Below are 16,302 nucleotides of genomic sequence, written 5' to 3'. Positions count from 1 at the left end.
GGCGGGGGGGGGATTTCTAGTAAGATCGTCAGAATGACAACCCCGATGTATACACCGTGCTGGGGCAAGTGAACAAGCAAATAATGAACTTGGTTTACACCTCAGCAACACAGCCACACATGTGTAAGGAACCGATCGGAGGGACTCCTGGCTCTATTGGAATCAGATGCTGTATGGCTCAATGTGTACATAAGATCTAAACATCCAGAGCCTCTAATTTCTCAGTCTTCTGCTGCTTTTTCTTGGGTTGTTGGAAAAATCCCATTGACTAAACTCTGTCTCCACATTTTGGAAATCATGTCAGGAAGATAAAACTGGTCAATGCTCTAGGGTTGAGGTAATCGAAACTTTTCCCCACCAGTTTCTCAGTCAGCTTGATCGGGAGGGTCCTCTCCCCTCTCTTTCCCTTCAAGGACAGGCACGTGGCCCAAATGGGGGGAGTTGCACCCCTGGCCCATTTCCCAGTGGTGAGGAGGTCCTGTGTTTGGAGCAACTGTTGTAACGATGTCATCTCCAGAAACTTAGCACTTTTGTGGACATTTAAATAGGTCTGAATGTTTGAGTGTTTCCGAAACATGTATAATTTTGTACATGGCTGTTGGCATGTCAAGTAGACATCATGAGGTTCTTCTCAGTTTTCTAGATCTGGGCCTTAAGCACAACTTCTGGAAGGGGTTGTCAAATTATTTCCCTCAGTTTACCCAAAAATGTTGTTTGGGGGCCACACTAAAAACACATGTTGTCCACACAAATCTCCATTCATCTCCGTCTATCGTTTGAGATGCTGCTCTTTTCCTTTTAAAGATCATTTTATTGGGGGCTCTTGCACCTCTTATCCATCCATCAATTGTATCGAGCATATTTGTACATATGTTGCCATCATTATTTTCTAAACATTTAGTTTCTATTTGAGCCCTTGGTATCAGCTCCTCTTTTTCCCTTCCCCTCTCCCACCCTTGTGACCCCTTGATAAATGACAAAATATTATTATTTTCATATCTTAGAGATGCTGCTCTTGCGCCTGGAATGGTTTCCAACCTTTAGGTTCCAAGGTCCATGAAGTCTTCGTCTTCATGAAGATAGGACTCAAAGACCCACACCTACCATTTGTTCAAACCAACATCCCAACTAACCAGGCAAAGGAAAGAGCAATACTCAACTTGGGATTCATTAGCCTGCTCTAGATGTAGGGCTTGGGATTCACGGCTGATTTTTAGTCTCTTTGTTTTGCGCCCCAGGTCTCTGTGAGTGTGCTAGCTGGCCATGCTGAATTTGTTCTTTGGCTCAACTTATCCAGAGGCCAAAGCTATCTCTTAGGCCAGTGGTTCTTCATCTGTGATAGGCTGCTCAGTGGACTTGGGCAATGTTTGGAGGTACTGTTGATGGTCATAACTTGGGGGTGGGAATGAGTCGGATATAAAGTGGGTGGTTCTAAGCATCCAGCAGTCCACAGTTCATCTTGTTTTCCCAAGAAGTGAGGACCTAGCCCCAGATGTCCACAGTGCCAAGGCTAAGAAAGAAAATTGTATGCCACCATTTGCATGATTAGTCATTCTCAGCATTCGGGGCATGGGAAAAATCTTTGTGCAGATAATATAGGGATATACACAATTACACAAATTTACAAAATCAATGATTGGAAGGGGGCTTCTGGAGGAACATAGAAGTATTTTAGAAACTTGCTGCTCACTCAGAACTTTGGAAGATTGAAAGAAAGAGGCGGATTTTCCTTGGCCAGGAGTATTTCCAGTGTTTCATCCAGGACCCGCCTGGACTGAAACAGAGGTGCAGGGAAAAGGCCTGACAAAGCCAGCTGGTCAGGGGACTTGGAGTAAGAGTGTCATTTGTCTCGTTTTCGAAAGTATGGATGACACTGCCCTGGTGACAGATCTGTAGCCCTCCCGCAGTCCCGTAGGGCAAGATGTTGTCCATGAAAAGCCTACTGGTCCCACCATTTTGTGTGTCTGCTGAGGACAAGCAGGGTGTCCAAAAAAATGGCAATGGAAAATGATGGATTCAATTTGCCAAGTGCCCCAGTGACCTACGGCAGCTTAGCGGTTCTCCTGGGAAGCCTCCACATGACAGGGGCTTCGAGGTAGACGACTTCTCTGAGTAAGCACACGGAAAGAAATATCTGAGCAAAGAACTCGGTTACTTAAAAACCCTCTAGCAAGGCAGTCAGGTAAGTAGGTTCTTCACCTACCTAGAGTTCAAACCTGAGCCCTGTTGTTTTCCTGCTGTGTAGCCCCGGGCAACTAAAACACAGTTGAGTAAGTCTACTCTTCGTCAAGAGTGCGTCCAATTTTGCATATTCTACTGTAACTAAAATGCACTCTCTCCCTTCTTTAGTTCCTGGGCCAACCCTGGAAACGTTCGTGGGAGCCGACATCAACACCATTCTTATCACAAATCTCCTCAGTGGGATGGACTACAACGTGAAAGTATTTGCCTCCCAGGCCTCAGGCTTCAGTGATGCTCTGACAGGCGTGGTGAAAACCTGTAAGGCCCATCTCTGTTCTCTCAGCCCCACGTGTGGTTTTGCCGCTTTGTTTTTACTGTAACTCAACCTCTGCTTCCATCTGGCAGCGGGTGTTTCTCCTCCTGGCCGCTACCCTTTCTGGATGGTGCTGGGTGGAAAGAGAAGTGTGCTCTTGGCTTGGGGCTGAACTTAGGGTTCCTGGTGGGCAGGCGGGATGTCAGCACCTGGCATTCAAAGAGACTCTGTGCTGGCAGATAGGATTTCCTTCTGGAAAGTCGTTGTTGGGAATTTTCAAATGAGGTGAAAATTTCCAACCAGCCTGTGGCTTAGGAGGCCAACGTTAGTTGCAATGGGATGAGCGGGAAGTTTGTCTTTCTCAGTGCCCTTCCTTCACCCTTTCTGCACACATACATGTGTGTGCGTGCACACACACACACACACACACACACACACACACACGGTCCATAAATAGTACGTGCACCACTGTAAGGACTTTGTCCTCAACTCTTTTATGGGTTTTCGTGCTGTCTGCCCACCATCTGGGATTTCCCATTGGCATACACCACTTCTCTGCAACACTCATGTCAGAATGCAATGTTTTTCAGACTTCAGCATGAACCTTCCATATCCCTGATGTGTATCCGGCCTTCAGAGCATCTGTTTAAGACATTTCTTTGAGTAAATGCTCTGCTTTGTCACGTATATATCTTAAAACATCCATGTAGTAACCCTACAGGTATACTTCGAATCCCCAGTGAAGGTAATACACGAATCACCAATAGAAACAGTTCATCCTGCTCTTTGGGAACAGTAGTCCCGGTGGAATGAGGGAACACGCCGGAGTGTGTTGCAACCATCACCTTGAGCAATGTTCTCAACCTCTCTGAGGCCACGTTTCTCCAACTCATTTTCATTTTTAAAATTTTATTTTATTTTTTTAAAATAGTTTTATTAGGGGCACATACGACTCTTATCACAATCCATACATCCATCCATTGTGTAAAGCACATTTGTACATTCATTGCCCTCTTCATTCTCAAAACATTTGCTCTCCACTTAAGCCCCTGGCATCGGATCCTCATTTTTCCCCTCCCTCCTCCCTCCCACCTCCCTCATGAGCCCTTGATAATTTATAAATTATTATTTTGTCATATCTTGTCTTGTCCAACATCTTCCTTCACCCACTTTTCTGTTGTCCATCCCCCAGGGAGGAGGTCACATATTGATCCTTGTAATCGGTTCCCTCTTTCCTACCCACTCTCCCTCTACCCTCCCAGAATTGCCACTCACACCATTGGCCCTGAAGGGATCATCCGCCCTGGATTCCCTGTGTTTCCAGTTCCTATCTGTACCAGTGTCCATCCTCTGGTCTAGCTGGGAGTTAATCCATATATCATACCATTCCATAATTCAATCATGTCAAGCAGAAGTGTGCAATTGCTGCCACAATCAGTTTCCAAACATTCTTTTCCTTCCTGGACTTCTTGGCATTGTGTTCCTTTTACCCTCCCACCACCACTGTTCCCCATCACCCCAGAATCCTTATTCTACTTGCTGTCCCTATAGGTTCATCAATCCTGGGTTTCGTATACAAAAACACAGAAAAACATATAACAACTTCAAGAGGGTGACCTCCAATGACATAATACCTCTGAGATACACCTTAATATGAACAAACAAAAACAAAGTAAAACACAAATACAGAAAAGCTGAAAACCAGATCAGGTCCAGCATGCATCCGAGGGGGATTAATTGACAAAGTTTTAACTGTTCAAGTCTGAGTTATGCCTTTGATCTTCTATACTCATCTCTCCAGTGCACTCTGTTCTGTTACTGCTTTCCTCCCATCCCTCGATTTCAGACAGAGGGAGTTCACTGGAGGCTTATTTCCTATGTCGTTCCCACAAATGAATCTCGGGCTCCCACTGTCATCGTGGCCTTCTGCAAACCAGATTCTCACAATGTAGGCTAGGATACTAATCCTTCCTTGGACTTCGGATTATATGATTTGCATCAGTGAGTGATGATGGTGTGCTTCTTCCATGTGGACTTAGTTGACATCTCACTTAGATGGCTGCTTGTTAGGAGACAAGCCTTTAAGACCTGAGACACTATTTTATCTGAGAGCTGGGCACCGTCTAATTTCTTTGCCACATTTTGCTATCGCACTCGTATCTTCTGTTTTCCCTTCCTGAGCACAAGAATCGAGTAGGGCCATGATGTAAGAACGAATTGTTCTTAAGTTGGAGCTGAGATTTAGGACCCAACTCTTAAACGCAGAGAAGGACACCTAGTGTACGGCCTGGTTGTGAGAATTAAAGAGAGATGGCTGTGAACTGCCTAGCAGATAACAAACACCCCGGGAATATTATTATTGGAGTAACTGTTTTCTGCACTTTCTATTTCAGTCTCCTCCCTCATCTGATCATTCCCACGATCAATAGTTTCAGGCAAGCGCTAAAACAAATATTAACTCAGACAGACCATGATCCCAGATTTCACATAGCATCAGCCCTTCAGGAAGCTTCTTGAAAGATCCCTTTCATGGAATACTTTGCAGTGTAGACCCTGAATGCATTTAATCTAAAAGTTTGTCTTCAACACATCTGCAAAGCTTCTGGTCCAGTGGCTTTGATCTTGTTCAACAGATCAGTGTCTGTTGAAGTGATAGACTTCCTGGCATGACTGTAACCTTCAAGTGGCCAATCCTTCCTTGGCGAATACCAATGAAGACCCTCTGCGTACTTCCTCCCACCCCCCATCCCTTCTCTCTGCCTGCAGTTCATCTTTATTCTCCTCTCTAGGTTCCCCTTTCTGTGTGCCCCCTTCTCTTTCTCCCGCATTCTCTATCGGCTTCTTGTCACCCACTCATTGTTGTCTCTTCTTTCTGTCCTCTTTTCTCTGCAACCATCTCTCCTCTCTCCTTTAGTAACCATGTCGAGCCTTGCAAACATATTAGAAAAGATGGAGCTTGCTGTATTGTTTCATATTTTTATCTTTCAAGCACACTTTCGATGAGGCTGTTTTTGAAACGCGCTCAAGCAAACTGAAAACGGACACCACTGCAAATAAATGAAATGAAAGCACATTTTATTTAGTGTAGTTAGAAGAATCATGACTGATTTCTCCTTTTATGGGGTGTAGGGCCCTGAGCAGGAGTTGTTTGATTGGCCTTAATAAAATAAGTTTTTCCCTTTTTTATATAATAGAAATGAATAGCCTAAATCAAAGGAGTTGACTATATTATTATAACCACCTTAAAATAATGTTAAGCAGGGTTTTTGTGGTGTTGCTGAATGAGAAATAAGGAAAAATGGAATGGATGGAAGTTGTGATCGGCCATCAGGGAAAGTAAATATTATCACCTTCTCAGTGGAGACAAACGAGACACTCTTTACTGTCTTGGAGAGGCAGTACTTTTATAACTCCCCCCCCAAATATTTTCTTTTTTGTTATCATTTTTGCATCTCACACTGTCTTAAGATTACTTACTAAGAACATTTGCATAGGCCTTTATATATTTTTTTATTACCTGAGTAGACCTTGTTATTTCTAGATGTTCTCATTATTTGTTCTTTCTCGTTCAGTCGTGTTTTAAAGATCAATTCTTTTGAAGCTACTCCTGGTGTTTCTGTTGGGGCTATATTCAGTCCTCTTGCGTAAGCCCATGCAATTACTTCTTTGTTCAGGGGTGGCTAATTGCATAATCGATTAATTTTTCCTGGTAAAATGAAATAATGTTGTGGAATATTCAGCAGACACTAATAAATAATGAAGGAAGGTGGAAGTCACCCATCAGTTCACCAGCCACCGCGTCTGACCTTTGTGCTGTGGCGCTACGCTCCATGTACACTTTGGCAGCCTGCTCTCTTTGGTCATCATTCTGTACAGCAATTTCTTGGGAGTTGATGGGTGTCGTGCTTTAGACTCTACTTAGAGTAGGGTGCGTTGAACAGGATTGGTTTTGTTTTTTTTAATGCTTAAGTTCATTTCATACTTGCAGATATTTGTAGCAGTGTGTATTGTGTTTAAGGGTTGTGTTTCTGTTTCGCTGTAGTGTCCCTGGACGTGACCAATCTCCAAGCTGGCCAGATTGAAATGACCAGCATGTGTGCCCATTGGCAATTGCACCGACACGCCACAGCCTACAGGGTAGTTTTAGAATCCCTTCAAGGTAAGCACGCTCCATCACTGATTTTTTTGGGGGTGTGTGTGTGTGTGTGTGTCAAATAATTGGCAAATCATTTCTTTGTAATTTTTGTGGTGGTTGTTGGCTTCTGCCGAGACAGCCTCCCAACTCATAGTGACTCCTTGCATAATGGAAGTAAATGCTGCTCGGTCTGCCCCATCTGAATGCTTGGTGGTGGACGGACCACTGGGATCCACAGAGCTTCCATTGACTGAGCATTTGGAAGTAGAACATCAGGCCATTCTTTCTAGTTTGTCTTAGTCTGGAAGTTCCTGGGGCATCTGTTCAGGGTCACAGCAACACACCGACCTTCAACTAGGAGCAGGTGTTTGTTGCACATGAAGTGCATTGGTGGGGAATCTAACTAAAGTTCCCTGTGTGGAAAGCGAGAATTCTACCAAGAAGTCACCAAGGCTCCCAAACTTGTGTACATCGAAGTCTTATAGTCATCACTGCAAGGAGTCCGTGAGTCATGTTAGATTAGAACCTTCTAATTTTGGAGGCATGCTATTGTGATAGTTAATAATACTGAATATGGAGTCAGACTGGCTGGCTAAACAAATTACTTAACTTCTCCAAATAGCCATTTCCCCAACTGTTAATAGCACAGGTCTTGTAGGATTCTGGGTGGATGGAGCTTGGAGAAACTGGGGAAAGCATTTGCATCCAAGAAATCAGAGAAGACTTGATGGCACCTGTCAACAGCGGCAATATCCCCCATGATAACCACATTCAAAACCCCGAAATACTGCTTTGGCTTCAATCCCTAAAAGTAGAAAGCAATTGCAAATATGCGCCCTTTTTAATACGAGCTGAGGAGGGGTCGAAGAAATCCCTGCTAACTTGAGCCAAGACCTTGTGTGGATAGAGATGCTAAGCCACTATTTGCTTAAACCCCTGCGTGTGAGGAGAGAATCCTTTCAGAATGATGTAGGCTAAACATCTGGGAGTAGCTTTAATCAGAATAAACCCTACGGAAGAGAAAGTCAGGACAAGTCCCACGGATTTAGTGGTTGTATAAACATGACTTAGGGGTTACTTAAGTAGAAGGAGTTGAATGATAGGCAGCTATTCAAGAAAAAACTATACATTCTTGTTATATTTGATTTATCTTTCTACAACTAGCTGTATCACAATTTATTTAGAAGGGTTGGCATTTAGTGACTTTTGTTTAAAAAAGAAAACGAAAAATTAGTATAGCGTATATACTTGTGTATAAGCCGAGTTTTTCAGCACATTGTTCATGCAGTTTTTGTGGTACAATTGGGTGCCTCGGCTGATATTTGAGTAGGCTTGTACTCGAGTATATACGGTAAGTCCCTTCCCCCTCCCCCCTCCCCACCCCCACCCCAGTCAGCAAGCCAGGTTATGTCATCTGCATATTGAAAGCTGGCAGAAATGAGCATCCCCACCTTCTTCATATCTCCACGTTAAGTTAGCCTGGCCCTCTTCAGTTGTCTATTCAGGGTTCCAGAAGCCTCTTTGACTGAGTCACTTAAATAGAGTCAGCAGAAGTGCTGTGTAATTTATTTCTCATCACCGAGAGGCTCTTGCGTTCATTTCACCATCATCTCGTACATCCAATTGTCTTACTTAATATCATCAATCAGATAGAGAACTAAACACTAAACTCACTGGTATCGAGTTGATCCTGACTGATGGGTGACAGTCCATTGCTTCACCAACAGTGCCACGAGGGCTCCAAATTCAAGAGCAACTTCTGACTCACAACCATAGAAAAAGAGGATTTGGAACAGGAAGGATGGGAGGGGCCGTGGAGAATAGGCAGTTGTTTATATTTTTATTTATTTTTAACTTGTAGAGCTTGGATCAAGAAATAGTCTTTTACTTTGCCCAAGAGTGAGGATGAGTCTCTTTATTGGACAGAGAAGTGTGGTTACCTTCCTGCAGGATTCAGGGCCTTGGAAGCGTTTGTGGTTGGATGATTATTCTTCCATGGGCAAATGAGTCCCAGAACCCCAGCTGTTTTGTCTCTGTAATATCTCCCATTAGTTGCATGTTGCCTCTGCAGAGATGTCCATCTTTCCACTGTAATCAAAGGTGACCCTAGAGAGAAATGGGACTTGATTCTTATTTGTGTTGGAAGAAATTTATGTCCCCAGAAGAGTGGGAGGGTGGGGGGAAAAAGGAGCTGATATCAAGAGCTCAAGTAGAAAGAAAATGTTTTGAAAATGATGACAACATATGTACACATGTGCTTGATACAATTGATGTATGAATTGTTATGAGTTGTAAGAGCCCCCCAACAAAATGATTTATAAATAAAAAAAGTTATGTTCCAAAGTGATCCATTCATGGGTGCCTGTGCCAAATTCCTACTCTTTGCTAGATAATCCCCCCAAGATTTTAATATATTCCCTGTGGGAGTCTGGCCATGTACACTTTGAGGTGAAGGAGGTATTTTGAGAAGAAGTCCATGCTGTCACCATAGCTATTGATCAGCCTTCTGTGGGCATTAGTTTCTCTAAAATTACTTCTTTTGTGGCTAGTAACTGTGGCAAATGCATACAGATTTTCAAAGTGTTTGTTATGAAACGAGCCAGGTTATATTATTCCAGCTTGTTTTCTAACGACATAAACCCAGAGGAAAGTGACAAGCAAGAGGGTTAATTTATTGGGGAGTCTGGTGAGAAGTCTGAGAGTGTCTGGCTTCATGAATCTCCGGGTCTAGGTGCTCAAACACTTTCACTAAGATTAGGTTTTACTCCAGCCCTCTGCTCTGCTTTCTCTGCCGTCATTCTTCAGCAGGCTCTATAAATTGGCTCAGAATGATATCATCTTAGAAGAGCAGTCTTAGTGAACAGAGAGCTTCTCTTTCTTAATAGCTGCAATAAAAGTCTAAGTACTGAGTCATATCAGGTTAGTTTGGATCACAGGCCTGTTGTTGAGGCCAAGTACCTGAGAGAAAGTGAGTGTCCAGACGTGGTTACTTCCCACCCTGGTGTCGGGTGTTGATGGGACTATTCAGGTCTCCCCGAATCTTAAAGACCAAGAGTGGGCAGGAATGGATCGGAAACTCTACCTATGTAAATATACGACTGTTTCATAGCCAAGAAAGAAGAAGAAGAAGAAGAAAATCACCAGAAGGATAAGGTCCTTTCAGGAGAGACTGTAATAAAATCTGCTTTGGAGTCAGCCATCCAGTTGCCAAATTAATGGTAGGCTCCTGGTTAATTCCAGGACAAACCAAAGGGACAGACTTTCAGTTGGCCCCGAGGAACTCAGAGCCCCATGAGAGTCTCCATTCATTCTGGGGAAGCTCGAAGGTTCGGTCCTTTCCAGCTGTTTTTGAGTTGACTTGGCACTGGACTTGGGTATAGAATTTTCCCTCAAGTTCAGGTGGTTACGTGCCAAATAAACTCAAGTGCTGTCTTCTTCTCCTTTAGCTGGAGAACTTCTTTGTAACGTCCTAGAAAAGGATTCAAATTATACACCACATTTTCCTCCATCTGTAGGTGTTGATGTGCCTATCTGCCAGAGTATCCACTTAGTAGGGCAGAGAACTTCTGCATTGGGGGAAAGACCTATCTTAGTGGAGATGAGAATCCAGTAAAGAGGTCATGTAGAGTGATACTTATTCTCAGGCTACAAATTGATGAAGCAATGGTATTATGGCTGAGGATTAAGGTATTTGAGAGACCTGGGGAGTGGAAGTATTTCATTTTTAGCAAAAACTTCAGCAGAGTGGTTTCCTTGATCCTGAGTATTCTTTGTGGATCTGAGTTAGTATTCGTGGAACAGAGGTGCCATCCTTCTCTTTGATCCCTGGTTGTACAGTGGTGAGGCACTTGGCTGATAACCAAAAGGTTGACCCACCAGCGGCTTCCTAGGAGAAAGATGTATTTCCATAAAGATGTGTCTACTTTTGTTAAGATGTACTGTCTTTTAAAAAGAATTCACGTTACCTTACATAGTCATGATGTATATGTTTCAGTAGTTTATTTGTCTTTTTTATTGGCACTTCACCAACACATCGTACAATTCAGTAGTTCAGTAATATCAAGAAGAGTTGTACAATCATTATCACAATCCATTTTAGAACATGTTTTTCTTCCTTGTACTCACTATTATTCATGTAATTATTTTTTTAATAGTAGCCAAAAATCACACAACAAAACATCCTCCACTTCAACAGCTTCAACAGGTGTGACTCAATGCCATTGATGATACTCTCTGCACTGTGCAACCACTAAGGGACATGTGCAGTCTTGGCAATTCTATGGGGCAGCTCTACGCTGTCCTGCAGGGTTACTCTGAGTTGAAATAGACTCAACAGCTGTGAGTTTGGGTTTATTTTTAGTGGTTGTTGTTGTTGTTGTTGTTGTCGTCATCATCATCATGGTAACCCAGAGAAAACTTTTACCTTGCTTCCTATGAAGGAATGCACAAACACAGAATTCTCCTACCTCGACTCCTAAGTAAGATATTATGGTAATTTGCTCCTTTTGGCACCAGGGGTTGAGGAAATCAGCCACCATTTGATCAGTTTACATGTTTTTCTTTAAGGCCAAGCCTTTAGACTTGAATGAGACATGCCAAAAACAACATGGAAGCACTCCATTCATGTAAGCTCGGTACTGTTTCCCATTAATTTTACTGTGCCTGATCCAGGTTTCCGATGGTTTTTGTAGATTTGTTTTAGCAGTAAAATCCTTTTATAAGCTACCTCAAGAGTATCCATGAAATATAGAGGAAATGATAGGGAAGAAAACGTTTCTAGAATTGATTTCTGGGCAATCCCTGGTAACTTTCCAGAGGTAGCTTCCAATGACCCAGACTGATTGTTGCCATCAGGCTGACTTTGACTCATGGGGAGCTCATTGATCAAAGGACGCTCGGTGGAGAGACAAATGCACATGATTTCCCTTCCCATGGCAGCTGTGATTCTAGCTTTCAGCTGATTTCTCACGAGATAGTGGTTGAAATGAAAATGTTGAAAGTATCAATATTTTGGACTGCCAAAAGAACAAGCAGGTCAGTCTAGGTTCTCGTCCTGTGGGTTGCGACCCCTTTGGGGGTTGAACAACCCTTTTACAGGGGTCACCAGATTCCTAACGGTAGCAAAATGACAGTTCTGAAGTAGCAACAAAAATAATTTTCTGGTTGGGGGGTCACCAAACATGAGGGACTGTATGCAAGGGTTGCAGCATTAGGACAGTTGCGAACCACTGGTCTAGGAGGAAGTACAACCAGAATGTTCTTCAGAAGCACAGATGGTCAGGGACCAGTGCCTGGAAAAGGCCAGATGCTTTGTAAAGTAGAGCAGCAACACCAAAGAGGCAGACCCTCACCAAGCTGGATCGGCACGGTGGCCACAACACTGCAATTGTTGTTGGGTGACTAATAATCGGGACTCACAGACTCCATGGCACCTAACAGCCACAATAACATGCTCATGAAACAGCCCATGGAGATTGGTCACAAAGTAGGCAGGTGTGTCCGATGCAGTGATGAGATAGGAATCCCCATTCCATCCCCGCTAGTCATCTTGTCTGCTGATTTCCTAGGTGCACAGCAGCTCTAGGAACCCTGATGCAGCTATCAGGCGAGCTCTGGGCTATTAGCTGCGAAGTCAGCAGTTCAAACCACCAGCCACCCCATGGGAGAAAGATGAGGCTGTTTCCCACCATGAATACTTATGGTCTCCGAAACCATATATAAGTTGGAATCTATTCAGTGGCAGTGGGTTTGGTTTTTAGTTTTCAGTAGTTCTCAAGCGATTTCGACTATTAATATATCCATATTAATATTCCATAATATAATGGAGTCATATTAACATATGCATTTTATTAATAAAACGGTGTAACATATTTTATATAGATATGCGTTTAAAGACTATATTTTATTTACTTCTTTTGCGATATTTTAATGGAAATTAAAGCAATATCTTCTGAGTTCTCAATTTACATCTCAATTCTACTGTTTAATGCATGAGTAAATCACCAACTTTCCTGGTTCTCAGTTTTTTGTATTTAGGTGGAAGATGATTGTAAGTATTGGGGTGATCATGTAAAATCCTCAGAAGAGTGCCTGGGCTAGATAAATGCTGATTGATTGATTCATTGATTGATAAATGCTTACTTAATGTTGACAGTGGTTGTTTTTAGCATTAACTCCCAAACATAGGTCCTGGCATGTAGGAAATCTTCCGGGACTCATGAGTACATGAACCCACAGCAGTGTGGCTGTGGAGGTGAGAATGAAGAAAGTCAACAGGTCTCCCAAGTGCGCTGAGTCTTAGGCCGTTGTAGAGAAAAGACAGAGGAGGCATGACTGGGAATAAGCTGCTTGTGCCAAAGCTCGTTGGGGGAACAAAAAGAACTCCGGAAGTAGGAGGCTGGCGATTGTGCTCTACAGCATAGATGGCCGTCCCCAAGTCTCTGAGCACCAGGTCCTGTTTCCCCATCGGGACCAAAGGCCTAGGAGAGCCCTAAAACATCTCTACTTAAAATGAAAGGCACATGTGAATTTACTTTGTAAACCTAGGGGTCTCTGTGTTTCCCTTTTCAAAATTCACATTAAAGAAATGATGACTGCTGAAAGCAAGATGTTCCCCTCTTAGCCTTGTCAACAATTATGGTATCTATTTACATTGATATTTATTTTAATATTTATCTATAGGAAAGTACCTCCTCAGTGAGGCCAGGAAGTGGGTCCCTTGGGCTGCCGAGGAATCTCCTTCGTAATTGAAAGCTGTCCTGAGTGTCAATGGAAAATAAAGGCGCAGAGGGAGGGATTAGGCAGGGTGGGGACTTTCTAGATTCCCCAAGGCTGCATTTTTCTTAGTTTTAAAACAGCCTACATCCAGGGATGAAGCTTCAGGGACCCTTGAAGGCCCACCTCATAGTTCACAAAGCACAAAGAATGCCCATAATGACTGTTGAAAAAGTAATTTTATTGGGGGCTCTTACAGATATGATAACACTCCATAAATCAACTGTGTCAAGTGACCTTGTACATATGTTGGCATCATCATTTTCAAAACATTGTCTTTCTACTTGAGCTCTTTGGTGTCAACTCCTCTTTTTTCCCTCCCTCAGCAGTGCAATGTATGACTGCACACTTATATCTTTAGACTACTGCTTTGAAGGGTGTCTCCCTGAACCTCCTTTCGGAAGGTAGAAAGTTGTGCAAGGCCAAATGAATGCAGCCTTTAATGTCAAATTGGCTGTGCTCTGGAGATGCATATTAAATAAAGGGCAGTTCTTCTTTTCAAAAAGTAACATACTGAGGCCCACACTTGTCCCACAGTTCACTTAAGATGTAAACATATAATTATATACACATGTTGTTCCCCACTCAGCAAAGGGTGGGTTTCTGGAGTCTTTTCATAGTACATTTTTTAATTGTATATTTAAAATGTGTTTTTTAAGTCTTTTGGAAACGTCACTATTGGAACTATCACCTCTTTAAGAACAGGAATAATTTGTTCTGGAGGTACATGACCTGGGTGAGGCACGGGAAGCATTTTAGAAGCTACTCTACGGATGACTGTTGTTAAATTTCACGTGCGTTATGTTTGGATTTGGATTTGTTTTTTATTACAGATACACAAAAGCAAGAATCCACTGTGAGTGGAGGGACAACCAGGTATTGCTTCTATCAACTTCAGCCAGATTCAGAATATAAAATCAGCGTTTATACAAAACTGCAGGAGCTTGAGGGACCCGGTGTGAGCATCGTGGAAAAAACACGTAAGTCAAGTGTGTGCTCTCTGTGAATAAGCAGCAGTTTAAACCGCTCCTTTGGGATGAACATTCTTATCCCATAGACAATGATTAGCTACTGCTGCCCAGCACACGATGTAAGACCAGTTTGACTTCTCTTATCCAGCTCCAGAATTCACTGCACGTGGCCTCTTGATGTCCTCCCCACGGGGCGTTTTCATTCCCCATGTAGATTTCACAGGGGATCATAAGGCCATAGGATGGCGAAGCACTGGAAACAATGCCTTACATTGTGATTTGTATCCATAAGGAACCTTGGTGGTATGTGGGGTGTGAAATGGAGGAGAAGGTCTGATCTCTGACATTAAACCAAAGCCGCATTACCATGGCCACCAGGGTGGGAATGGAGCCAGAGTGGGTCAGTTCCCTGACCCTCGAGTTATTGCCTATTTAAGAGGCTTTTGTACTTTTGCAGTTCTAATGCGCCAAAGGAAAAGGCAAAGTACAGAATTAAAAGCAAGGATGCTGTACGTTTTCTGAAGAGCATTGCTGTTGCTGCCAGGTCTGTTTCGAACCCTAGTACCCTCATGTACGACACAAGGAAACACTGCCTGGGCCTGGGCCATCCTTACAATTGTTTGAGCTCAGTGTTGAGCTCATTGTGCTAGAAGAACACAAAGGGTGTCAACTTCTTGGAATGACTTTGAATCAAGTTTTCCTGAACCAAAGGCCACAAATATCCAAACTATGTAAATTAATGAATTCAGAAGGACATTGATGGCCTCAGTTCAGGACCTTGAATTCAAACTTGAAATCTCTGAAGATTCATGTCTGGATAGATGGTCGGCAGTTGTATCCCTTGGACGCCCCAGTCTCATGTCTGTGACTTTTGGCAAGATCTGGCTGCCATGCACACCCAGAGCTTTCAGCCTCTCTGGCATATGCAGAGAAAAAAATCATCATCATCAATGTGTGTGATCTTCAAAATCAGACTGAAGATCAAATAAACTGAATCATTGATACTATTTTTAACCCTTAGATGCTCAATATTCCATCTTACTCATGTATTTTGCGAGAGGATTCACATACCATCAGATTTGTCTGTTTTAGTTTCACCGTGCAATCATCACTACAGTCTTGGTTGAGAGCATTTTTTGTGAGCTCCGTCTCTTCTTATCTGCCTGTTTGCAGTCTACAGTCCCTGCCCCAACCTCTCACCCTGATCTTCTACTGGCTGTCTTTAGACTTCATCTTTTCTGGACACTGCACACCCATGGAATCTTATAATATGCCATCTGTGGCGTCACCTGACACCTTTCCCTTGGCATTATGTTTTGGAGGTCCACCTATGTTATGGAATGTATCAGTAGTGTATCCCTTTCTTCCAAACCCCGTCTCAGTCCGTCAGTGCTGCTGTAAGAAAATACCACAAGGTGCTGGCTTCAAACACCAGACACTTGGTTGCTCCCCAGGAAGAAGACGAGACAGGCTGCTTTCAGAGAGGCACAGCTGTGGAAACCCTCTGGGTGGTTCTGCTCGGTCACAGGGTCACTTTGTGTCAGAGTTGGCTTGATGGCAATGTGTATGGCTCCTTTCCTTTTTTAAAGGCCATAGAGTTCCCGCTAGTCATGTTGTTGGTTCGAGGATATGCCGCGTCAGTTGTGATCCAGAACGATACCCCATAAAACAAATTGAAACACTGTCAAGACTTACACCATCCTCACCATTGTCACTATGCTTGGGCCTCTTTGCAGCCACTGTGCCAATCCATGTCACTGAGGGTCTTTCTCTTCCACTTTGGTGACCATCTACTTTGTCATACTTTTCATGTTTGAGGAAATAGATTATCAGAAAAAAGAGGAGTTGCCACAAGGAGACAGATGGATACATCGGATGCAGCAATGGGCTCAAATGTAGCAGTGATGGTGAGGAGGACGCCGGCCCAG

The 16,302-nt window shown here is 43.2% G+C and overlaps 1 protein-coding gene across 1 annotated transcript in view; it reads left to right on the top strand.

Moving 5' to 3' along the window:
• COL14A1 (collagen type XIV alpha 1 chain) overlaps positions 1-16,302 on the top strand; it is a 221,421-nt gene that overhangs the window by 102,086 nt on the left and 103,033 nt on the right. The window contains exons 21-23 of the mRNA XM_045287068.1: positions 2,350-2,499; positions 6,537-6,653; positions 14,237-14,383. Coding sequence (XP_045143003.1) covers positions 2,350-2,499; positions 6,537-6,653; positions 14,237-14,383 — 414 coding nt within the window. The remainder of the gene's footprint in view (positions 1-2,349; positions 2,500-6,536; positions 6,654-14,236; positions 14,384-16,302) is intronic.

The sequence above is a fragment of the Echinops telfairi genome, unplaced genomic scaffold, assembly GCF_000313985.2.
Source record: "Echinops telfairi isolate 266 unplaced genomic scaffold, ASM31398v2 ScPeMD7_1;HRSCAF=3_0, whole genome shotgun sequence".
NCBI lineage: Eukaryota > Metazoa > Chordata > Mammalia > Afrosoricida > Tenrecidae > Echinops > Echinops telfairi.
The sequence above is the reverse complement of the archived record's forward strand: the minus strand, read 5'-3'. Positions and strand labels throughout refer to the sequence as shown.